The sequence below is a fragment of the Archocentrus centrarchus genome, chromosome 9, assembly GCF_007364275.1.
Source record: "Archocentrus centrarchus isolate MPI-CPG fArcCen1 chromosome 9, fArcCen1, whole genome shotgun sequence".
In the NCBI taxonomy this organism is placed as follows: Eukaryota; Metazoa; Chordata; class Actinopteri; order Cichliformes; family Cichlidae; genus Archocentrus; species Archocentrus centrarchus.
In genome coordinates, this window is record NC_044354.1 from 20381395 (window position 1) to 20407680 (window position 26286).

At 40.6% G+C, this 26286-nt stretch overlaps 2 protein-coding genes across 3 annotated transcripts in view; one reads left to right on the forward strand and one right to left on the reverse strand.

Annotated features, from left to right (window-relative positions):
- LOC115785601 (tetratricopeptide repeat protein 28) overlaps positions 1–16102 on the reverse strand; it is a 179967-nt gene extending 163865 nt beyond the window's left edge. The window contains exons 1-2 of one of the 2 annotated variants that reach the window (XM_030737353.1): positions 15951–16102; positions 13217–13516 (exon numbers count right to left, since the gene is read on the reverse strand). In XM_030737353.1, the coding sequence (XP_030593213.1) occupies positions 13217–13516; positions 15951–15980 (330 nt within the window). In that variant the 5' untranslated portion in view covers positions 15981–16102. The remainder of the gene's footprint in view (positions 1–13216; positions 13517–15950) is intronic. The other variant, XM_030737352.1, reaches the window with a different exon arrangement.
- A 5263-nt stretch (positions 16103–21365) lies between these two features.
- LOC115786055 (L-serine dehydratase/L-threonine deaminase) lies at positions 21366–24190 on the forward strand. The gene is made up of 8 exons (XM_030738066.1): positions 21366–21405; positions 21533–21689; positions 21850–21889; positions 21982–22121; positions 22406–22497; positions 23170–23397; positions 23490–23614; positions 23699–24190. The coding sequence occupies exons 2-8, from the start codon at positions 21537–21539 to the stop codon at positions 23890–23892; spliced, it is 972 nt and encodes a 323-aa protein (XP_030593926.1). The 5' UTR covers positions 21366–21405; positions 21533–21536; the 3' UTR covers positions 23893–24190.
- Positions 24191–26286: the final 2096 nt, after the last annotated feature.

Sequence of the window (26286 nt, forward strand, 5' to 3'; positions counted from 1 at the left end):
TCTATGCACTAAAGACACCCAAACTGTGCCTGTTGTTCTCTCTGTAATTATAGAGCAGTGTTGGTGCTAAAATATGAAAAAAAGCTGGATGTTAGCATTTTGTCTTGTGCACAGAACAGCTAGAAAAAAGGAGCAGCTTTTAGGCTTCTGTGAGACTGGTCAGAGACCTCAAACACTGAAAGCTCGAGTCTCACGTCAAAAGAGTGAGTTGGAAACAGTTTTTTTTTTTACTTTTATAGCCATTTCGGGCATTAACAAGAACAATATGCGTCCTATTAAGCTGAGCAACTCAAGCTGCACACGAGACTAGTGCAGTCCATTTTTATGCATGCTTATCCATTAATGTGATGGCTGACTTGTGCCATTTTGAAAGTGATATATAAATGTTAAAGGTCTGACCTGCAAGATTACACACTCAGATATGAAGTGGGCAGATTCGGATGCTGTCAGATTAACAGAAAGCAGCGCAGTATCTGAAAGGGCTTCAACATCAGCACCAAAGATGTTTCAGCGATTCTGAACAAAGATTGATATTTTTCCCCAGGCACTGCAGCAGCAACACACTTGAGAAGATGTGTGATTTTTTTTTTTTTTAACAACTTCTGGTTAAATACTGAGATTATACTGTAGCTTTACCCAAAGAAGTCACTTGTCAGATTTGCACACAGAAATACACCAACGGCACTCCGTGTTTTCTCTTTTCAGCTAATACGTCTCCACAGACATTTCCATTTCTCTACTGCTGCTGTTGTTGTTTCCCTGTCAAACTCATTATGAGAGAAAGAATTAGAGGGAAGCATCTAGGTAATACACAACAATGCGCACACACTCAAACGGCTAATTGCAATAACCTGGCACAAATGAGTAATTTAGCTGCCTAAAAGCGAGCCCTGAGATCTAGAAGGAGCATTTTAGATGAATGAATTAGGCTGAAGGCCATTACACACCAAGATATTTGGACAGAAAAAGAAGATTCATCTTTCACTGGGCTGGATTTGAATATTAAACAGTCCCGCTTACAGTCTCGTGGCAAAATCTGAGATCACCACAGAAGCAGGTTAACATAATATTGCGCCTGCTGCACTCTTTGTTCCAGACCGCCTTCCCAACTTCCATTATTTATTAGAAATCATCTATCATTAATCATATACAACGTGCCAGTTAAGTCAGTAATTGCAGAAAAATTGTGACCACGCAGCACTTAATGGGGAACATTAGGTCATACTTACACTGAAGCCTGATTAGATTTCATGTCTTGGTTCCACATGAGCAGCACAAACAAATAGGACTTTGTTTTTTAGTGATACATTAAGTGATTGCTTCTCAATGAAACAGTGACAGATGTGGAGAGACATATTATTTTTGTATTAGTATAAAAACTGACATTTTACACTGTGGTAATGTATTAGGTAATGCTGCCTGTTCCTATTTGCAATAATGAGGAGCAATGTCTTTTCTTTTTTTTTTAAACAACTCCACTTAATTTAAAGATGCCTCTTGCAGTTTTGACCAATAAAGTCGCTGCAGAGAGAAGATTATCCACATCATTTATTGCTGCATTTTTATTTTTTTGTCTTCTAAAAACGTCACCTCCCCAGCTGCTGTTCGCCAGTTACTGTTATCCATCAGTGAGAAAACTGAACTATTTACAGCCATATTTTAAGCCTGAAGGGCTGAGCGGGAGAATCTGAATGGAGCATTTCTTAAATAATATGCAGGATGCTTTTTCTTTATTTCAGTCCATGTAAACAATAATGTAATTCCCTATATTTTTCTAATTGCAAATCTAAAAAAAAAAAAACAAAAAAAAAACGAAACATAAAACAATCAATTACATTAAAGTGCTCTTAAAGAAGATAAAGCTGCTGAAATAAACTGAAGTGAAAACGTGAGATGACACACACCTAAATGTACACATTATTCATTACTTTGACGTAAGAACTATTTTGGTGCTAATTTTGTCACACTACTGCAGTATGTCTTTCCAAAAAGGCCAATCTGCCACCTGAGAACAACATTAGTGGCACCTTTATCCCTACCCATTTATTTCACTGGGAGGAACCAGGGCATATGACTCATGGAAGGAGGTTACATCATGAATAGGTGCTTCATGAAACAGACCACAAGCTAGAAGAGGAATACTTTCCACTAGGATGTAAGTACAAACCAAACCAGAGTGGTGTACTATAAAACAATACTTCAGCAGCATCAGCAGGAAGGAGTGTTTTTATTTCTTTTGCTTTTTTTTCTATGCGTATTATGCAGCTGCTGCATCTGACACAAGAGGAAAAACGAGCGTTTCAGTCACCTAAAGTTCAGAACTGAAGACAAGAGGATCAGGAAGCCTCTCAGCTCTGCTATTCATCTTGCCATGCTTATGCAGTGTATACTAATGGGCTGCTTGCAGGTTGCGCTCTGCTCTACCCCATTTCCCCAGTGGGAGTGCTTTCTCCCTGCAGCAAAGCCAGGCTGAGCTAATTCTGGAGACATCCAGGTCTCGAGGCCCGAGCCTTGCCTAGCTTCCAAGTAGGAGGGGCCAAGTACACTATACGGCTGACTGTGAGACAAATCCCTGCAAGAAAAAGAAATAAAAAATAAGAGCATCTGTACAACCCTAGGGGTTATGTGCTAGGAGCAGGGTGCAATTGTTTTCCTCATTTCCTCAGTCTTGTAAAGCTGATCCACTATCAGCCACAGACTGGTACGCCACAAGCATGGCAACGAGCCTGCTTTCTCTGGCTCTTTTGACATTTCTTCCCATGTAATAGCAGGCGAAAAGCTATTAAGCTGGTAATCAATTTGTGTATTCGGAGGGGAAAAAGCATTCTGAGGGCGCAGACAATCTTTAACATGATTGAAAGTTTCTTATTTGAGGAGCTTACCTAGGCTGTGACACGCTGTATTTCCTTTGGGACAAAGAAATTGCTGCATTTAATTTTCAAATAGCTTATCAGCAAAATGGTTAACAACAAAGAAAGATTTATGTGAAATTAAAACACGCAGTGGTGGCAACACAATGCAGAGCAGCTACCTAAACCTTACTACCACAGAGGCCGATTAGTTTGTTAATAGCGTTACATCCTCACTACATGGCTCCTCTGAAAAAGGAGGCAACAAATCAGAAGTGTTTGGCTCCCTGGTATAACTCCCAAACGCGCACCTTAAAGCAGATAACATGTAAGCTGGACGGAAATGGTGTGGCAATCATTTAGAAGATCTTTGTTGGGCTTGGAAAAATAGTTTGTTACCCCATAAAAAAACCCTCCGTAAATTGAAGAAAACAGAAACAACCCCAGGTTTGTGTTCAGAACTGTAGCCAGGCTGACAAAGGCTTTGTTGAGCCTTTAACCTTAACTAGTAATGACTTCATGAATTTCACAAATAAAATTTTAACCATGAGAGAAAAAAAAAATTATTCACAGCCTTTTAGACCCCACAAGACTGGGGTCTAAAAGGCTAGAAGACTGCTTAGAAGTTTCACCATTACTTAATGTTTCAATTTTAAATATGATTAATTCATCTTTATTAATAGACTACAGGCGTTTAAGGTGCTGCTAATTAAGCCATTGCTTAAAAAGTCCTTACTTGATCTATCTTAGCAAATTAATATTATAGATAATTATTTCTAACCTTCCTTTTATTTAAAAACTTCTTGAAAGAGCAGTTGTCAAACAGTTAACTCATCTTTTGCAAAGGAATGGTTTATTTTAAAAGTTTCACTCAGGATTTCGACTGCATCATAACACAGGAAAAAAAAATTAGTGAAGGTTACAAATGATCTTCTTATGGCTGCTGCTAGACCTCATTGCACTGTTTGATACTGTTGACCATAATATTTTATTACAGAGATTAGAACACACTGTGGGCATTAAAGGAACTGTGCTGCAGTGGTTTGACACATATCTATCTGACAGAATGCAATTTGTGCATGTAAATAGGGACGCTTCCTCACACATAAAAGTGAGTCATGGAGTTCCACAGGGTTCTGTGCTGGGGCCAATACTTTTTTACATGCTTCCCTCTTTACATGTTTCCCATAGGCAATACTATTAGTAAACACTGCATACATTTTCATTGCTATGCAGATGATATCCAGTTGTCTCTATCTATAATCAGCCCCAATCTTATCTTAAAGATCTCATAGTGCCTTATTATCCTAATAGAGCACTTCGCTCTCAGACTGCAAGCTTACATGTGGTTCCTAGGGTATTTAAAAGGAGGATGGAAGGCAGAACCTTCAGCTTTCAGGCCCCTGTGGAACCAGCTCCCATTTTGTATTTGGAAGACAGAAACTCCCTCTACTTTTAAGGTTAAAACCTTTGTTTTTGATAAACCTAATAGTTAGGGCTGGATCAGGTGACCCTGAACCCTCCTTTAGTTATGCTGCAATAGGCTTAGGCTCCTATAGTTAATATTGTTTGCCTTTTGTCCTGTCTCTCTATGCTCCCTTTTATTTCCCCTCACCCCCAACTAGTCAGAGCAGATGGCTGCCCATCCCTGAGCCTGGTTCTGCTGGAGGGTTCTTCCTGTTAAAAAGAAGTTTTTCCTTCCCACTGCCACCAAGTCCTTGTTCCTAGGGGGTCGTGTAATTGTTGTGATACTGTAGGGTCTTTACCTTACAACATAAAGCATCTTGAGGCGACTGTTGCTGTGAATAAGTGCTATATAAATGAAACAGAAGTGAACTGAATAAAACCCACAGAGTATGCTCTAAATTTGTGAAAATGACATTTTTGTATAGCAGCTAGTAGGTGCTGATGGTGTGTCGATTGGCCTGGCAGATTATCATCAGGGTGACATCAGCTCCCAGCTCTGAGTCATCTCTGCCCCCTGGACAGTGTGGAGACAGACAGCTGTGGGGTGAGAGGGGGGTCATCATCACCCACATATCAAACTAAATTACATCACCCTGACAAGCTCCACTGAAAACTGAAAGGCTGTCTTTGTGAACTTTCCAGCAAGGCAGCAAAGATATATACTGCGCTGAGTCTGTGGTTAGTGTAAAAAAGAAACACAGGATATGCTAATTTCCCTTTTTTTTAACAACTGGTGGTTCTTTAAAGCAGATTAAATTTTACTAAACACTACAATTTGATGTGGTGCCTGGGTGGCAGAGAGGAAAACCACTTGGCCACCATCACAGCAACCCAGCTAAGCAGGATTTGAAAAGAGTCTTCCAAACTGTAAGTTGAAAAATAAAAAAAGAAAGAGCTACTGAACACAACATCAACTATCAAGTAAGCAGAGTGAAAACAGATGAGCAATTCTGTATATATCTTCTATCAGTTTTATTACAGATCTAATTTACATGTTGTGACAAAGCTGTAGATGCAGGATGTGAGCTGGTTCTAACAGGATGTGCTCGATGTTTATGCGTTCAATTTTGAGTGAGTTGTCAGCCTGGAAGAGGAGAATGAAATTTTGAATGCAAATAGCATCCATCAGATCCATAACAATGTAGTCGCTCAAGCAAATTTTGTTGCATATTACTAAATAGTAGCTCATGGGGAAAAAAAGATGGGTTTATTCGAGAAAGAAGTAAAATCTTTTTGTAAAATGACTAGCAAAGAAACAAGAGCGTTGTGGATACCATGTAAGAGAGAGCAGCACTGCAGCTAAGCATAAGTTCCATCTCATCTGCGTAAAGAATGACACAGCTGCCAAGGACGTGCTGCAGAAATCAAAACAGCAGATTTGTGTGTGTGTGTGTGTGTGTGCGTGTGTGGTCACTTTCCCTCCATCACAGCCTGTGCATATGTGCTGTACTGCTTAGCTGCAGCAGCCCTCTAAAGGAAAAAGTCAGAATTTAACTGCTCCCACTTATTTCACAGATTTTCCAGACAAATAATTTCAGGTTTGTGCCCACTAGCGCCAACCCTCTGTCCGTCCCGGCCTCCCTGGCCTATAATTATATGCCATTCATTTGATTTGTTCATTAGGTCAAGCCTCGACTGGGTAGAAGCGAAACGGAACCCTCTTATTAGTGGCTCATAGCTGTACTCTCTCCATGGTGAAGTGGAAAACAACAGAGGGAGAGGGGAAGCTGGATGGAAGATTTTTTTCTTCCTTTTTGTAACCTGATTGCACCTCTTTATGATGAGAGGCAGCAGAGAATTTACGCATACTGTGACAACAATTGAATACTACTGTACCAGTACCTCTCGCATAAAAACACAACTGTGGCATGAAGACATGAACCTCTAACCTGCTCATTCTAACTTTTTCTAAATTTCTGGACATTTTTGTCTGGCTTTTCAATAGCTATAAAACTCCTCTTATATATTACCCCACATTCAATTATAAATGTCTGAGCTCTTTCTGCAACTGCTGAAAATTATCAGTAATTACATCTGACAGTTACAGTCATGAAATGTGCCTTGTCGCTGCAGCAGGATCTTCTAACAGATATGCAGTTGTAGGTGTAGGAGAGATCCTCTGCCCCATGTTTCTCTATAACTCAATCTGACAGCATGGTGCACAGCATAATGAGTCTCTGCTGTCTACTGGTATTCTCAGGACTAACTAGAGGCATTCATATTGTACAATTATTTATTTATAAGTACGGGAAGGTATGCAGGTTGATGTCCTCTGCACTCAACTTTCTTCAAATCAAACCAGCTCATGCTAACCATAAATATGCATCAAAGGATTTTATTAATATTAATTCATACATAGCATGGCCTCAGTTAAGTTCAGAATCCAGCATTTATTTTTTATTTTGTCCAATTTACATTAAATTTTGCTTACATTTTCTGAGGCTACCAGCAGAGGGTGCTCCCAAGGCTTCTTTGGCCGCTGCTCATGTATGAGACACCACTAACTGCCTTGGAAAGGAGGATTAACACCTTACTTCGGAGATAGCTGTCAGTCCCCAAAACAACTTTACATCAATCAGCCTGTACAGCCCTGGGAGCAAGTTGCAACTGCCCATAACATCGGTGATTGAAGAGTTCAAAGTGGCCAAAGCCTGGCAGATGGTGATGTTGTTCTGAGACAGTAGCGACCAACTGGTTCGCCGAGCATCTATCACCATCTGTGCAGGACAGACGTAGGCACCAACCACAGCCATGGTAGAAGCAGAGGCAAGATTACGCCACAAGGACATTGTGGAGTCTCTCAGTCAAGGCAGGCTGGGTCTAACGGTCATAACTAGTGTAAGTTTGAGGGACGCTAAAATCAGCCTTGTCCAGGAAGAGCTGCACCTGGTGGAGGAAGAATATTGAGAAGCGAAGCCAGTGTCCATGAACAGCTAGGGGAGGTGATCATGCTGGGGTGGTGCTGGTGTTCAAGGAAGGTCTTTGGGATGGAGAGATATGTGGGGCATGACAAGAAGCACATAAAATTTCTCCTGTGCTCCACATATGACATTTTACCACCACCAGTGAGCCTCCACTGCTGGGGGCTGGCTGAGAATCTAGGGTGCATGCTGTGTGGGAGACAGACAAACCTGGAACATGTATTGTCATCATGCCAAGCAAGCCTGGCCGATGACAAATTTAGATGGAGGGATGAACAGATATTGGATGAACTGGCTTCAAGTCTGGAGGAAGAGAGGAGAAAGACCTGTAAAAGCAGCACTTTGCTTGATCAGGGTCGTCAGTGCAGGGGAGAGCTCTGGCAGAACATCAAGTGGCTCAGGTATACTGGCATCTACTGCTGACTGGGAAATAAGAGTTGACCTCAAGAGACAACTTTCCAGAGGAGATTACCATCTCAACTCTCAGACCAGACATAGTCCTGTAGTCCAGAACACCTAAGCAAGTGGTGCTGCTTGGTCTGGAGCTGCGTTTCAGCTGGACAAAAATAGTACCATCAGAGTTTGATCCACCGTGCAATACCATCTGGAAAGTCTCTGATTGGCCACAGCTTCATTTTTCAGCATGACAATGATCACAAACACACCACCAACACAGTAAAAGCATACAGGGTAGAAAAAACACACAGTGGAACACCATCAGTCATGGATTGGCCTCCCCACAGCCTGGACCTCAACATTATTGAAGCAGTATGGGATCATCTTGACAGAGAACGGAACAAAAGTGTCATGTCCTGGGCCGGTGGCCCAGTGTTTTATGTTTTCTTGGTATGGTTTCCGTTTTCTCAGGTTGTTTTGTTATCTGTTAGAGTTGCCCTCAGTTATTTCTAGTCCCTCGTGTCTCTCTGTAGTCTGTGTCAGGTTTGCGTCTCTGTTCCCTTGTCATACTTCCTGTTTTATTTTGATATTCGTCCAGCCCCTGTCTGTTGTATTCAGTTTTGCTTCCCTCTGGTCTCGTCTTAGTTATCAGTGTCACCTGTGTTCCCACCTGTTTCCTCTTCCCTCATCAGCCCTTCTGTGTATTTAAGTCCTGCGTTTTCTATGCCTGTTGTCGCGTCGTTGATGTTTTGTGCCCGCATGTTCCTGTGTTCCCTGTGCCTGCCCTTCGTCTCCCTGTGCCTCCCTTCCAAGGTTTTTGTATTTGTGTTTCCCCGTTGAAATAAATCCCCTTTTAAGTTATGTTTGCTTCTGGAGTCCTTCATGTTGGTCCTTCCTCGTCCGTTTACTCCCCGGCCATGACAAAAAGGCAGCCAACATCAAGCATCTGGTTTCAATGCTTGGCCAATAACTCTGTAGATCCTTGCTCCTTAGGAAAGAATTGATCCTGAGCTGAACAGGGGTCTCAGTAGCATGTGGAAGAACCATACACAGTCACAACAGCCTGGCTCCTCCCCATGCTGGTCACGAACTGCTGTGGGATGGCATCCCATTCTTTAACCAGCATTTGTCGCAAGTCAGCCAGTGAAGTTGTGTTGGTCACTCTGGCATGGACAGCACACCCAAGCTGATCCCACAAGTGTTCAATGGGGTTGAAGTCAGGACTGCAGGCAGGCCCAAATTCTGGAAGTAGTCTCTGATAAACCACACTCGGTAGGGGCGAATGTTGTCATCTTGGAGGACAGAGTTCAGTCGCAGACTGTGGAGATATGGGACTGCCACTGGTCATCTCGATGTTTCTCTGCATTGAGATTGCCTCCAATGATAAGCTTTGCTTTTCCTGTGAGGGAGATGCTGCCCCACACCATCACACTGCCTCCACCAAAAGCTGTTCCACTACCGGTGCAGCAATCAGCATAGCATTCTCCACGTCTTCTCCATACTTTGACCCTATGAGCCAACTGCCACATGCAGAATCTGGATTCATTGCTTTTTTGTGCTAAGTTTAGTATTTATCTGATAATGGAGCCAGAAATAAAGTCAGGGAGTCACCTAAAAAGTTTATATTTCCTCCTACAGAAGGTGCAAATGTTGGTGCCAAATTTCACGCAGAGCCACAAAGTTCACTCAGAACCACAATCACCAATATTATGATGGTGCTGAAAAATCAAACAGTTGAACTGAAGCCAACAGGCCATCCAAAAAGTCCTTATTGAGATAGTTCACTGTGGATAACACACATAGGGACACGGCCATCGAATGAGTCATCCTGCCAGTGAGCCTCCAAAGATACTGAGGATGATATTAACATGTAGACAAATTAAAATTCTTCAATGAAAACACACAAAGGACCACCATATTGTGGTAGTATTTTGTAGTCTTCCTGCATTATGACAAACACCTTCTCCGTTCTACAAGCACAGACACACACACACACATACACACACACACACATTATTTCAAATTATTTTTGCCAACTTACAGAAGCTTTAGTCCATAAATCAGCATAAAATAATAAAACTGGTAACCAAGATGCAATTAAATCCATATTTCAGGTGGTGTGAATGACAGCGCAAAGAAAGGTACAAAACGCTTGGAGGACTCTTCCCATGATATCAAAAGCCAGTTTCTTTATTCTTTACACACACACACTGAGATTAGATGAGAGCTGCTTTAACGGACTGTCATATCAACACGGAAGCATTACACCCCAGCGGTTTTCATCCACATGAAAAGTAGAGTACCTCTGAGAGTGGCAAAAGATGAGGTCTTCAAATCATACACACACACACACACACACACACACACACACACACACACACACACACACACAATGCCTTTCTTCCTGTGACAGCAAACTCCCATGTCATCACCCAGCGCTGCAGGAAACAGAAGCTTTATGCACCATCAGGGTGTCAGCATCCACTCCTTACACATTTATTGGGTATGGTGCCGCTGTAATTAAAGTCCCTTTTCAGCACTCCACACACCATGACCTTTTCCATTGCAAACACTCATTGTCTCAGTTAAACCCAAGGCCTCTCTATTGGGACATAAATAGACATTTTACGCTGCTGAAGAAGAAAAATGGATCCAAATAAATGTGAACAAAAAAAAAAAAACAAGTGTTACAGCCTCATGTGAAAATTGAGGCTTGATGGTTTTTAACCATTATTATGAGTGGGTGTAATCTGCAATTTTAGCAATAAACATTTAAAGAGACAGAATGCCCATGATAAGCACGATCATAACCTGTAATCAGAAGATATGCAAATGATAGAGATGTTTCCCCTGACACTGCAGCGCCAGTTGTCTTCTGGGTCCCTAGGAACTCTCCTGTCAGCGCTCAAGTAGGAGAATGGGAGTGATGACAGAAAGGCCCGTTTGTTTAACGTGTCACTAGAACAGCAGCGTTGAGAGGGGGAGAGCAGATGGAGGAGCAGAGCAGGACGGATTTCCATCTAGAAAAGAGCATTGTCCTCTCAGTCACTAAAAGACACTCGAGGCGCAACACAGAATCCCAAAATGCTCACTGCAAGCAGATGCTGAAAGGTTTGCCATCTTACACAAATGCCACACACCTAGTACGTCTATCAAAAAGTTAAGAGTTTGCGAGAGTATCATTCCCTTTGTGCTTCAATATTAATAATGCACAGTAAAAGACGCGTCATTATACACCACAGTTTCCCTCCATCGCTGGCTTACAGATTAAAAATGTGAGCAGACACACCGTGTGAGCCCCTTGTCTGTGAAATGGCACCCTATTTTGTTCTCATTTAAGCTTTTTATATTCAGTAAGAGGGAGAGGTACAAAGGGCCTAAAGCTGTCTTGGGTCATTAAACCCCACATTTTCTTTCTTCTTTCAGAATGTGTTTTCTGGCAGTTACAGAAGGGAAAGCTGACAGATTAGACAGGGAGCTCCTTCACAGGCTGGCTGTGGGCTTCGGGAGGGTGGGCTGCAGCGCGGTGCTTGGGGCAGCAAAACACCATGCCTGTCACTGTTTGATGGGCCAGTGCAGAAATGCAGTCATGGGAAGGTATGATTGATGATATTATGTACTCACACAGGATCTGAATGCCAGCACACTCCTGTGATTTAATCCCTGTTCTTTCATCAAACATCTAGCCATAGCAGATGGACTGTACGACACCAACCCCGGCTTTCCCAGAGGCCATCACCGTAAGTGTCAAGGCAGACGTTACTAATCTTTTCTCTGAATGATGAGCTGTAATGCATACAACTATTCATTCATTCATTGCCAGCAGAATGGATTAAAAAAAAATACCAAAGTGTGATTAAAAGAGCGGAATTGAGTTGAAGCTAAATTATTTCTTTTAATGTATCAAAAAAATATTGGAAAAAAGGCCTCCACTTATACATTTGTGAAGCAGAAAACTTCTTTCACAAAACGGTGATCTATATTTAAGCTTTTATTAAAAACACACTAAATTCAGAAGCAGGAAAAAAAAGCATCAAGGAAATTAAATTGGCTGCTATTTTGTCCTGCACACACAAAAAAAGAAAACCCTTGAAAACCATTCCTGTTTGACAAGACTGCCCCCTAGTGGTGATTCACGAAACTTAATTTGTGCATACAGATTAGATTAGATTAAACTTTATTATTACAGGGGCATATGGTATAATTTTTTTTAAACACACACATAAATCCCTTTGTTTCCTGTTACAAAGTAAGACACAAGGGTCAAATTATGCATCAACACCATGACGAACAAAAATTTGGGCATGAGAGTAAAAACTGTCAACTGGCAGTAAATCCAGGCTGAGCAGAGCCACACAGCTGAGATTAAGCGAGCCATCCCCCAAGTCAGACCACAAAGAGTTCGTTGTACTTGGACAGCATATAAAGAGGAGGAGAACGATTCTGGCAGCGATTTTCAATTACAGTCTGGTCTCAAAGGCCTCTGAGGTTTTGTGAAATTTCTCCCAATGTAGGAGATACAATTTATGTTAAAGCTCAGACACTCTAGAGAGGAAAGTGACAACATAAAGTGAAGACTACTGTTACAGAAATTGCTGTAAAATATCCAAACAGCTGGCGCACAAAGGTATGATCATAATAAAAAAATATAAAAGGCTACAGTAAACAATAGGTGTGTTAAAGGCTACAGTTGAAGTCCATACACAATGGGACAGCGCAGGACGCACACAGTCCAGACGTAACAAGAAGTGACAGTCTCGGCTCTCACTGCAATGACACATTTTTACAGAGGAGGAAACCTACCTGAGCAAACGAAGACGCGTCAGATCAAAGAAGAGGTGGCCGCTGATGCATCACTGGTAGCGACAAATCATCATCAATACCACTCTACCACATTATCATCAATCTCTCGCTGGAAAGACAAAAGTATCTCTCTGTGCTAAATCACGAAATCAATGCATTTCTATCACTGAGAGGAATTGGTCTGCTAGTGATCTCTGTGGCTGAGTAATGCGAAATCTATCGCAGGTTAGTCCACATGGCCTGGACAAGATCAAAGACAAGACCCCAGAAAAGTTTGTATTGATCAGAAGCCACTAGGTTGAAACTGAAGGAGTGGAAATGTTATAGGGATTTGATACACTACAAACTGAAGATAAATTATCTGATATATGGGGGGGGGCAGCAACAATGGCACTAAATAATTTCTAATACAACTAAAATATAACTATGTGGCCACTTCATTACTAACTGCTCTGCCAAATCTGTCTCTGCTGCCAGCAGTTCTTCTAAAAAGATACTTTCTTTGTTTAATAAGCACACTCGGCACATCACACATTTTCAGAGCAGTATGATCCCATTTCAATCTGTGCAGCTTAGAGACCACAATTTAGATATACACTTTGAAATTCTTGGCCACGACACTCTATTTGTGTGCTAGTCAATGAGTTCTATTCAAAAAGTAAAATGGGAAATGTAGCATGAAAAAGTCCTTCAGTCCCTTCCTCTGTTGTTCCACTGTTGCACTATAAAATCCACACTTTCTGAGAATCGATAGTTTTTAAGCTGTTGAGGTACACTTACCTTTGGCCACTTGGGATTAAGCTCACAAGCTTTTTCAGCATCTTCCAGGGCTGCTTGGTGTTGGCCCAATTTGAGAAAAGCCGCTGAACGGTTACTGTACAGGATGCAGTTCTGGGAGTCAGCCTGCAATGCATCACTGTACAAATGAACAGCCGCCTGAAAGTCACCTCGCTGACACGCCTCATTGCTCTGCTGCACTTTCTCCATGAACTCAGCTTTGCTGAGACCGTACCTGGCCCCGTCGTCTCCAGGAACACACCGGATAGGTCTGCCCGCTGTCCGGGAACCGAAGATTGAAAACTGGGGAAAAGGACATTGAGCAGCCGAAGAGCTTTGATCAGTCTCACTGAAAACATATCACAGCACTCAACCGACGGGAATTCCTTTAAGCAGAGTTTTCCAAGGCCGATATTTTAAGTCGGAAGAACACAAGTGAAGCAAATTTCATTAATGATGGCTCAGTTCCATTAAGTGTCCTGCAAGGCAATGACAGTGAGCCAACACGCACACTAAAAGGAGCTTGTACATGGCTCATTTAAATGGAATGCAGTCATTTTTACTGTGATCAGTTACACCTGTGCTTTTGCTGCTGCAACATGCCAAAATGTCTGCTGCCCACTGATACCAGCACAGTACTGAGAACATGCACCTGAAGCATGAGGGAGTGCTAATGAATGAAATGAATATGAAGCAGGGTGTTTCTGAAAGGGTGCATGACACGGAGTCTACGCCAAACCCCTGTGTGCCAAAATAAAATGAATATGCTGTGCTCCTTGAGCTCAAGAAACCCTTTTCACAGCAGGTATTTTGATATGTCGCATCAGGACACAGGAGCAATTTAGAACATTACTGCCAGCTGAATTTCACATAGTTTTGTCAACCCCTGGAGCCTCATTTTGTGCGTGCTAGCTTAGTGATATGGCTTCTGGAGAAACGACTGCTTGTGATTTTCCTGTGTTGTCTGTTGTAAAGAAGAAAAGAGTGCGGTTATGATACTCGTAGTGCGTAAACAGCGGTGCTGTAACTCCTGCCGACGTGTTGCTGCAGTGTGACCCGCTTTATAATACACATCTTGAGTGGAGGATCTGTTGTTGTTACAGTTTAAATAAAGGTCATCCAAAATAATCCCAAGTTACACAGACATTAACTATTTTTGTGCATATATCAACTTTAAATGAAAGCACACTTTGTAATTATGTAATTATATTTATCTTCAACTTCCTGTCACTGTATTTCAAAGCGCACAGCTCTTCTGCTTTTTTTGTTCTCACACTTTTTATTATAGCAGTTTAAACATGCAACATCACTGTGACATTGAGTTTTAGAAAGACATCTTCACTTCACTGCTAAAGTTCCCACCACAGCAAATATAATATCTGTCTTAGTGGAAGCCCATCCATTTCCCACTCTTGAATGGAAACAGCAGGAGGATCAACTGTACTGACTCAGATCATACTAACTGCATCAAACCAGTAATCATCTGATTGATTACAGTAAGCAGGAGAGTGTTGTGTCCGTTTAACAGGGACGGCTGGCTGAGTATTACTGAATCATGAAATTCATCTTGGGCTGCCTGCTTTTTGGGCTTGCTTCCATTATACCTCTTTCTCACCACACCTCCTCGGACTGAATTCTGGGATAGGGCTGGCTTGGTAATTACTTCCAGAGGCCCGGGGAGTAGAAGCAGCAAAAAAAAAAAAAAAAAAAATGAGTGCTTCTATGACAACCGTTAAATAACCTTTTGTATCACATGACAACAGAGAAAGGTTCCAGCTTTTCTTTGGGGCTTTAAAGCATCCTGTGTTTTATATTTCACCTCTAAAGAGCAAATTCAACACCTGAGGATTGGTAAATTCATGTACGGAGGTTTTTAAAAGAGGTTTTTGTTTTGTTTAGTTTTTTAAAAGTAAGTTCCATGCAAGAGGTAGTTCAGAAACACACAAACAGGCTGAGTTTGTGACATCTGCACCACAACAGACACCATCGCCCAAGCCTGACATTCAAAGGTTTGCTCCCAAAGGAGAGTCTGGAGAGGCATCTATTATGGATTAGTGCTTCCAGGGCCCAAGAGAATGCAGGTTTTTGACAGGAAAGTTTGCTCTCTGCTGTCTGATCTGCTACAACATACGACGGGGGGGGGGGGTCCACTGTATGTGGGCAGCACTGGGCAGGAAGGGTGGAGAGTGAGAGATAATGAAAGCCTACATCAATACAGAGGACACCCTAACAACGTAATCATAAGGAGACAGAGATGGGGAGAAGTCAACTCAAGTCTCCAAAGGTGAATGCAGTCTAGACTGCAGGATATTTGCAGTTCTCCTAGAGGAACTGTGTGTGTGGACTGGCTCATGGCAAGACACAGGAACTATCTGCCCCTGCAAAGTCTCGGGCAGTGCAAGCTTCTGTTCGTGCACAGAAAAAGAAAATAAATGTGGTTCAAGTCAATGGCCTATTTTGTAATCAAGTGATATTCAGATCAGATTTACGCTGGTTATTGTCCGCACTGGGACAGCCCACACATCCAATGTGCAGAACAGTGCTCTATGCATGACTGGAAAATCGATAGAGGTCTTTTACGAGGTTTTCACAGAATGGTCATTTGGTATTTCCTGCCCAGGACGCGGGGTAAAAAGTAATCCAGGGGGCAATAAAATACCAACAACTTGGAAAATGACAGCTCGCATGACAGCGCACAAAAGAGTTGTTTTTTTGTTTTTGTTTTTTTAATATTTACCTTTTCTTTCAGAGTCGCTTGCTTCTCCATCCTGTTTGCCTGCGACGGGTTATCGCTCTCATCCCATCACACTCTTTGTTGACTTTGTGTCGACTATTTACGCAACGAGAAGTCTTCCAAATGTAGCCAAAAAGTCCACGTTGCAGTGAAAGAGTTGATAAACTGCGAGGAAATGCTGAAAAACGGAGCGGTGTGGCGTTCAGGAGAAACTTTTTCTCAAGGAAAGTGCGCCATGTTGTCAAATCTTTTCCCTTTTTTTTTTTTTTTTTTCGTCTTTTTTTCCCCTGTTGCCATAGCGGATTTCTGAGCGCTGCTGTGCGCAGAGAGGCAGGAAGATCTGCAGGAGTCAGGAAAGAAAAATCCAGATGATAATGTGTTAAATGAGAAATTTAAAGGGGGGGGGGGGGGACTTTAGACGTTTAGCAAAAGTCTAAAAGAGAGGGACCCAAATTAAATGTGTGATCATTTTTGGTAAGGAGGGTGAGGTCCCTGCTGTGGACTGCCAGACCAGGTATGCGCCTCATACCTGGGCTGGCCTAAAGGGTTTACCTCCAACACGTGTTGGGGCTGCCGTCTAGGGCGACATGGATTGGGAAGTTATTTCTGAACTGTTTATTTGTTATTTATACATAATGGTATTTTGCTTTATTGGAGCCAGAAGACCCCATTGGAGGAGACTAGGACAGCAGCTATAGCTGCCTATAGCTGTCACTCAAAGCTCTATAATCAGTGGTAATGTTGGAATATGATATATGCTACATACATTTACTTACATACGTTTACTTCCCTGAGAAATTTGTCTGGAAAATAACTTAACTGATTAAAAATACAGAAGCTTATAATGTTCTGTGTCATCATGAACTTTGTGTTCTGACTGTACAATGAGCCACACTGATGAAGACTACACAATGATAGAAATGGAGACTTCGAGGTCACCCTGTTGTTGAATTTCTCTGTTTTCCACATTCTGTTTTGTAAATGATGTAATCAAGACTGATATGCTGCGACTATATGACATCTGTAACTTGGATTAGAAAGCGCCAGTACTTCATGCCATCTCACACGAGTATGGTATGCAGTTCTGACCCGGATTAATCTGTAAACTGTTTGGAAACACGCAGAAACCTAAAGGCTTAAACAGCAGACAGCACACACATTTATTAATGAATTCCTTCAGTAACAAGTACTTTTTAACACTCAGTAATCACTGTTAAGTTTCAAAAACAATGCCCCTACAGTATATCAGGGCAGCCACAATCAAATGGCATTTAAATGCTACACATTTAATGCTTTTTCAATGCTTTTTTATCATATATATATATATATATATATATATATATATATATATATATATATATATATATTCAGTAAACTTTCACTTATTAGGGTGTACCTGTGTGCTTTTATTACAGATTTACTACATGAAAGTGGTGCTGAGCAACAACTTAAACATAATTTTGGATAATTGTATTGCTAAGTGAAAAAAATGGAAACTCTATGTATTTAGCTTTACACATTATTTTACTGGATCATGCAGCTCGTGATGAATTTCAATAATTACGTATTTCTGAGTAGCTTGATCTATAACAATACAGTCTATAGCTTTAAAATAAAGAGATTGAAGTCCAATATTTACATCCAAACTATTGTAGTACAGAAGCAGAAAGCCCCATAAAATGGTAATACTTTGTAAAAAGTACAAGTAGCCTACATTAAATCTGTACTTTAGTAAAGTACTTGAGCAAATGTACAAAGTTACATTCCCACTATTCCTACCCATGCATTCATCCAAGATTAACAGTGCTCTGTCTGACTGGGATTAGTGGAGGGCATGGTCCCCCCTCTGGACGCATCCCTGATTTAGAGACGCAAATAGTTTTTTTTGGAGAAAGTTGTAAACAATTATTTTTGCTGTGAAACTGGGCATTTAACATTGGAGTCTGTGGGATCGGCCAGTGTCAAGTGCCCATTCACTGAACTGCAGTACTGGTGTACAGCTCTAGGAAAATAAACTGCACTATTTCACAGCTGACATTTCAACATGTTAAAGAAGAGAAGCACATACAGTACTTTATTATGTAGCCACACATTGTTTAGGTTTACTTGGTACTGAGTGTGATTGACAAGTCAGAATATCTGTGTGACCATGATAACATGTTCTGTATAGTGGTAAATATGAAGCTTTGGCACGACTTTGCAGTTGCATCATGAAGGCTAGTTTTCATTTCGTTTTCACAATCAGATCTGTGGCTTTGGTAACCAGTATTACTGTAACTTATAGCCAGTCCAGATGCCACACCTGTTGTGTTTGTGCAGAATAAATTCATTCTGAAGAACTTCACTCCAAAATTCTCCAAAATTACTTGAAAGCCTATTGTGGGTTTAGACATATATGAGTAAATGTTTGGGGGTTTTTTTACCCTAAAGAAACTAAAACAGGAATTTTTCTGAGATTTTATCATAACAGGTAATGCAGCTGCAGCATGCCCCAAGTTAACAAAATTCTTTGTATGTGCAGTTCTTTACCAACAGGTGGTGTAACAATCCTTCATGGAGAAGTCTTTGGCCGCTACACTATTTTTAATCTTTCACACTCTTAAAGAAGTATTCAATTTAGATATTGTAAAAGAAAAAAAAACCACTACTGCTGTGTTATGACCAAATAGTTTTGCATTGTATATATATATATATATATATATATATATATATATATATATATATATATATATATATATAAAAACATTGCATGAGTGAAAGGCTGCCATTAAGTGTTACAGTACATGATAGTATATGAATGGGTAAGTGTGTCCAAACGTTCGATTAGTACTGTAGTTCTCCAGGCTTCTTGAAGAACATTCAAAGCTCTTCTTTGGATGATGGCTGCCTTTTGTTCTGTTCACTGCCAAGATGACCCCACACTGCTTCAATAAGATTTGAAGCAGTGTCTGGAGGCCAACTCAAAACTGTCAGTGTTGCAATGTGTGTTTTTCTATCCAGGTTTGCTTTTATTGCCTTGGCAGTGTGTTGCAACACTGTCATGCAATACCATCTGGAAAATATCTGCCAATCAGACACTTTCTAGATGGTATTGCATGGTGGCTCAAAATCTGATGGTACTTTTCTGCATTCATAATTCTATCAATTTTGACAAGATCTTCTTATTCTGGAAGATTCTGGATATACGAGTAACATATATCCAGAAATCTAAGATACAATTGTTTCAGACGATTTGGAAACCTTTTATTAATTTTGGACCTAACAGATGAAACAGTGGACTATTAAGACTGCATACCCTGAAGTTCCATGACTTACATAAATATATGTACCTACCACACTAACTCTGGAATCAGATTCTAGTATTCTAGGCCAAGCTGAAAGGCTGAATTAGCTTTGTTGAGAAGAGAAGCTTTGTTCACTTTGTTGATTGTAGCTTTATTTCTTTTGTTTATGTTGTTTTTGTTTTAATAAAACACCATGTATGTGTGTTAGCCACCTCGTTTTTTTAATGCCTGAATTATTCTTAGGTTAACATCGAGTGACTTAAAAAATAAAAGGAAACATTCCTGTGAATGTGCAGAAGCAGCCGATGTCCAAAGAATAACTTTGAAAGATCATCCAGAAGAACTGGAGAATTATTGCTTAAGATCACGTCAAAAAGAAATACAGGAAAGTCGTCATTTAAAGAGCTCTTTGGAAATTCAGTTGACACAGCGACTTACACAATGTTGAAAGACGTGCATGTGCAGTTTTCATTCATTCATATGAATGGGTGGAGTGTGTCCAAACATCTGACTGGTACTGTATATAAATGCTAAAAAAAAAAACCAAAAAAAAAAAACCTACAGCTTAAATGTTTATATATGAGTTAATTTAGTTACTCAACAACAATTCACATTTTATGAAATAATCTCAATCTGAAACAGAAGGAAACTGTCGAACAGATGTAGACTTAAATAAGAGTATTGTGCTCCCACCTGAAAGAAAGAAAGAACATGTAAATAACCTGTCCTTTCATTGTTTTGCTGATGACATTCAGATTTATTTTCCTATGAAATCGAATGTTCCCAATTCATTGCAGATTTTGTTAAACAGCCTTAATGACCTTAAGAATTGGTAAAGCATGAATTTTCTTCATCTTAATGAAAGCAAAACAGAGATTATGTTTAGCTGCGCTGAACAGTTGAAGGACTCTGCAGCCTCTCTTGGACACTGTGTGTGTGTATTTTTCCTGATTCTTTAATATATTAAATGTTTTAATTTTTTAATTAAAGTGTTTCAGGCATCTTCCTTCACAAAAAAAACTGTTTACCTGTCAACACTTAAGGTTATGCATCCATCAATCTGTTAAAAATCTTGGTGTGATCATTGACAACTCCTTTAACTTTGATAGGCAGATTAGTTCTGTGGTGAAAACTATTTTTTCCAGTTGAGATTGTTGACAAAAGTGAAGCCCTATCTTTCTTATAATGACTTTGAAAGAGCCGTACATACTCTTATCATGTCAAGACTGGATTATTGTAATTATATTATGTAGGTTTATTACAGGCTGCTCGACTTTTAACAGGGATGAGAAAGCGTGAGTATATTACTCCAGTTTTAGCTTCACTTCATTGGCTTCCTGTCAATTTTAGGATCAATTTTAAGTTTTTATCGATTCTTTTAAAGATTTTAAATGGGCTGGCCCCTTTGTATTTGTGTGACCTTATCCATGTTCATACTCCTGTCAGAGCATTGAGGCCTGACAATCAGATGATCCTAAAAATTCCTAGATCTAGACTTAAAAATAGAGGCGACCGAGCTCGCGCCGAGCCTCTGGAATGCCTTAACATTTCATATTAGAACTGTTAGACTGTTTCTGCATTTAAGTCTCTGCTCAAGACCCATTTCTACTCTTTGGCTATTAATCTTGACATCTTGTATTTATTGAGTTATATTTTGTCTGGATTTTTGTTTATTTGTTGTTTTTGTTTTGTTTTTTTATGTAAGGCTTTTTTTATTTTTGGTTGCCTGTGAAGCACTTTGGTCCACTCTGGTTGTTTAAATGTGCTATATAAATAAATTTGACCTTGACATTGACAAATATGGCAGGTGTGTAGCTTCAAATAAGAAAAGAAGATGAAACTAAGCAGCTAGTTACAGGAAAACAAGTGTTTAATGATATCTATGTTGTGAAAGTGGGAAGTTGTGGTCTTTCTATGATTTGGTTCACAGGTTGCTGCAACACCAGAATATCTCAGAAAACAAAATCTGGTTGCTTGCAGAAATTCATTAACCTTTGGACTGTCTCATCCTCATAATGACTGGTCTGAATGAGCAATGCTGATTGGTCTGGAGATGGGTCCGCCTTGTTAAGTCTGTACAAAGGACTATATAAACCCTTATGCCTGTGTCTTTTTTCTCTAAGGCACAGGCATAACGGTCCTTGGGATATTCAACGAAACCTGCTGACACTTAGGTAAGCTTCTTCTCGCTTTAAGGTCCATTGAGGTGGGAATTTTTATTTATTTATTTATTTTTTATTAGTTTGATATTTTTAATTATTGATCTTTTTGGAAAACTTGTGCTTGTTTTCTGTTCCAAAGTGAAATGAATACCGAGAAACATCTTCACATGGCCACTCCAGTGAGGGAGAGCCTTGCCCTGACCAAACTGGCCGGGACGTCTATTTACCTCAAGCTGGAATCATCGCAACCAACAGGATCCTTTAAGATCAGGGGCCTCGGTCATCTGTGCAAAACGGTGGGTAATTCTTATCTGGTCATTACACCATTTGCACTGTTTTTTTTTTAAAGAGGATGCTGCAAGGAAGGTTAGGAACCAGCAGGAACCAGTTTAAGTGCATCACCTTCCTCCTGAATAGTGACTCATGATGAATGTTTCTTGTGGGTTTCCCCTGTAGCTGGCAGAGCGAGGATATGAGCGATTTGTCTGCTGCTCAGGTGAGAACAAAATAGTCTCAACGCATCCTTAACCATATTGGTGTGTTTGGTGTGTAATTCTGAGGTTTTTGTTTGTTTGTTTGTTTCAATAGGAGGAAATGCCGGGATGGCAGCAGCTTATTCTGCCCGCAAGCTCGGGGTACCTGCAACTATCATAGTTCCAAGTGTCACACCAAGCATAACAGTGGAGAAAATGCAGGACGAGGGGGCCACTGTGATCATCCACGGCAAGGTTGGTTAAATGGTCCTCATTCTTTACGTCAATCAAATCACTTTTTTCTTCCCAGAACAAATGAATGTAAGTCAGTGGTGGATTCTGAATGAAAATGCTTTATTTATTATTCCACTGATTACACTTAGGACACAGAATATGACTGTTTAATAGTTTTCATTGATTCATTCAGAGGCAGATATCCAGAAGTGAAGATAAGAAAAGATGTAACGCATCACATATGCTTTGAAGGTTGTTACCAAAATTAATTTGTATCTTTTGTTTTGTTTGTTTTTTAAATGAAGAATGTAGACGAAGGCATTGCATACGGACAGCAGCTTGTAGCAAACAACCCCGGCTGGGTATACATCCCTCCCTTTGATGATCCCCTCATCTGGTAAGACAGCTTCAGTCGGTCTGCCGGGAGCTGTGACTGTGTTACTGTTACTGTGAACGACTGATAGTGACACCTGTTTTAACAAGCAGCAGCATTCATGAATAGAACAGTTGCAGGAGATGAATGAGATGATGTATCAAAGGGATGTTATCGCAGTGCTACTCTGAGGGGCTGTCAGATAATTCATTTATGTTTAAGATGTCACATTCAAAGTGTTAAACTTAACCACGAATTACTGAAATTATGGGCTACTTAATATACCGTTTGCATTTGAGAATGCACTTTAAAGTTGTTATAGTTAACTATAACTAAACTAATAATTAAAAATGGACTTGAAAAAAAAAATAACTGAAGGGATTTTGTGAACTTGAAAAAGTAACTCACGTGAAATAAAAAATATAGAGGAAGTTTTAGTATTTATTACTGTCGCTGGGTAAGATTTCATCACAGATGACACATTTACTGACCTGTCTACAACACTGTTAGTCAACTGCTTTCAAAAAGTTCTGCATTTACTGTATGCATATCTCTATGTACTGAATCTTGCCTCTGGCATATTCCTTGTTCCACATTCAAAATAATATTTTATAAAACTAAAACTAACACTGAAATGAATTAAAAAATAATAATAATCTAAAACTAGAAACTGACGGCTTACGTTTGTGTACAAAGGGAAGGCCACACATCTCTGGTGAAGGAGCTCTGGCATGACCTGAAGGAGAAACCAGGAGCGATAGTGCTGTCAGTGGGAGGCGGAGGTCTGCTGAACGGAGTGGTGGAGGGACTGCGCCGCGCCAACTGGGCTGACGTCCCCGTTGTAGCCATGGAAACCATAGGAGCGCATAGCCTCCATGCAGCCATGCAGGCTGGAGAGCACGTCACTTTACCGGCAATTACGAGGTACTGCTGATCAGCCCATTAACTAAAAATCTGTGACAGCAACAAACTTTTTGCACTCGTAGTGAACACTGGCCTCGTGTTTTGCTCCACAGTGTTGCAACCACACTGGGCGTGGCCAAGATCTCCGCACAGACAATGAAACTGTCACAGGAACACGTGATTTTGTCACAAGTAGTCACGGACCAGGATGCCGTGAAAGCAGTTGAACGCTTTGTCGGTGAGTATAACCCGAGGAGACGAACAACAGATTTGAAATGACAAGCCGCGGTCTGATCACTGATCTCTCCCGATATCTCTGCAGATGATGAGAAGATCCTGGTGGAGCCCGCCTGCGGTGCCGCTCTGGCAGCTGTGTACAGCGGCATTATCAAAAAGCTGAGGGATGAAGGCAGGCTGGCACAGGACCTGGGCCCTGTGGTCATTGTGGTGTGCGGCGGTAACAACATCAGCTTAGAGCAGCTGAGCAAGCTGAAAAAGCAGCTTGGCATTATTTAACATTACCTTGGGTCTTCCTGACCGTTCCTCTTTTTTTCCTCCACTTGGTCACAACCCTTAAGCTTTATTATAGTATTATTATATAAGTATTAATATCTGTAGACGGAAACGCTTGCGAACGCTGAGACAAAGCACTGAATGAAGACGGGATATGCATTTAATCGTGTGACTGTTTTTGTCCAGCGAGGTTTCTATATGAAAAATAAAAGTGTGACACATATTTCGGCCTCATCTGCATTTGTATGTAGTATGATTCCTTTATAAAGCCTTCTGTATCAATATATCTATATTATATTCAACTGCTTTTTTAAAATATTGAAATGTATTTAAAAATAAACAATGTGAAAAATGTTTCAACAATTTCTCTGCCTTGAAAGTTTCTTATTCCTGATTGCATGCAGTCTGTAAAATACAAATTAACCATGATGTCACAACGTGAGCTTTAACCAACACACACATTAAAATGTGTACACTGTGTACACTGACATATAGTTAATGTTTGCTGCCTTATATTGGTGTATAGTGCATATATAGCATGCTCAATTATATATGTTGTTAACGACCTCAAAAATGACTATACCTCAGACTATTCTTTATTTTAAACTATAATAAAAAACAAAACATAAAAAACATTCACAGAATTAACAATTACAGTACTATGCAAAAGTCTTGAGCAACCCTTCATTTTTACGTATATTGCTTCCGAGGAGCCAGATTTTCTATTAAATTTTTTTAAAGTGTCTTCAGCAATAATTCTTCAGGTAGAAAATAGTATTTTTGCACCAATAAAGTGATTCTCAAAGAGCTATTAGCTAAAAAATTTGGATATTTAAGGAAATGTAATTTGGAGTATAGCTAATAATTATATCTGCTTTATACTGCATTGACATTCTGGTCTCCTTACATAACTTTTTAAGTGAGTTCCTCTTAAAGGAAAAAAAGGGGGACTTCATTTACTGCTGAAACTTGAGGGGAGAGGCAAGTTAATGTTTTTTGTTTGTTTTTTTTATGAACTGGGACATTCCAGGAAAACTTTGACAACCACTCCCTTGGAGTTATAGAGGGAATAATACACTGCTCAAAAATTAAAGGAACCCTTTTTAATCAGAGAGTAACATCAAGTCAATTAAACTTCAGAGGGGGGTGTTAATCAGTTTCAGCTGCTAACAACAGACGACCTCCCAAACTGGAATGGTTTTACAGGTGGAGGCCAGTGACATGTTCTCATCTTTTCTGAGTGTTTTTGTCACTAGCATGGATGAGATTCCAGGAGAGAGGCAGTATCTGCTCCTTTGTGCAAGGAGGAACAGGATGAGCACTGCCAGAGCCCTACATAATGACCTCCAACAGACCAGTGGTGTGAATGTCTCTGTCCAAACAATCAGAAGCAGACTTCATGAGGGTGGCCTGAGGGTCCAATGTGGTCTAGTGGGCCCTGTGCTCACTGCCCAACATTGTGGAGCCCGATTGGCATTCGACATAGAGTACCAGAATTGGCATTGGCGCCCTGTGCTTTTCATAGATGAGAGCAGGTTCACCCTGAGCACATGTGACAGACATGAAAGGGTCTGGAGAAGCCGTGGAGAGCATTATGCTGCCTGTAACATCATTCAGCTTGACCGGTTTGGTGGTGAATCAGTGATGGTCTAGGGAGGCATATACTTGGAGGGACTTAACAGACCTCTACAGCCTAGGCAACACCCTGCCTGCCATCAGGATGAAATCCTTGGACCCATTATCAGATCCTACGCAGGTGCAGTGGGTCCTGAGAGCGCAACAATACCCAGCTTCATGTGGCAAGAGTATGAAGAGGATGAAGGAACTGATACCACTACCTGCCCCCACGCTCACCTGACCTAAATCCAACAGAACACCTCTGGGACGTTATGTTTCGGTCCATCCGATGGCACCAGGTTGCACCCCAAACTGTCAAGGAACTCAGTGATGTCCTGGTCCAGATCTGGGAGGAGATCCCCCAGTACACCATCCATCGTCTCTGAGTACTATTTTGAGTTGCTGCTGTGAGCAAAATGGACTAACCTGCAAAATAATTTTTTTTCACTTTGATTTTTGGAGTGTCTTTGAATTCATCCCTCTGTAGGTTGATCATTTTTATTTTCGTCAAATGACGCGGTATCCTTTCACTCCTAACATATTACCCAGTCCAATATAGATATCAGGCATGATTTTTTTCCCATTAAGAGCTGATGTTTTCAAAATGTTTCTTGAATTTTTTTGAGCAGTGTATGTTCAAAAATTTGACCTAGAACTTTCAGCAAAGGAGTGCATAAGCTCACCAAGCACATGCAGTCTGCCTAAAATGAGACGTAACTACCCTGTCTCTTCTGTCCATGTCAATCAGCCTCATTGTTTTAAAGAGCTTGGGGCACCAGT

Coding starts and splice junctions, on each gene's coding strand:
- LOC115786055 (XM_030738066.1), top strand. CDS start 21,537: ATGAATACCGAGAAACATCTTCACATGGCCACTCCAGTGAGGGAGAGC. Junction 23,398..23,489: donor ACTTTACCGGCAATTACGAG/GTACTGCTGATC, acceptor TTTGCTCCACAG/TGTTGCAACCACACTGGGCG. Junction 23,615..23,698: donor AGCAGTTGAACGCTTTGTCG/GTGAGTATAACC, acceptor ATATCTCTGCAG/ATGATGAGAAGATCCTGGTG.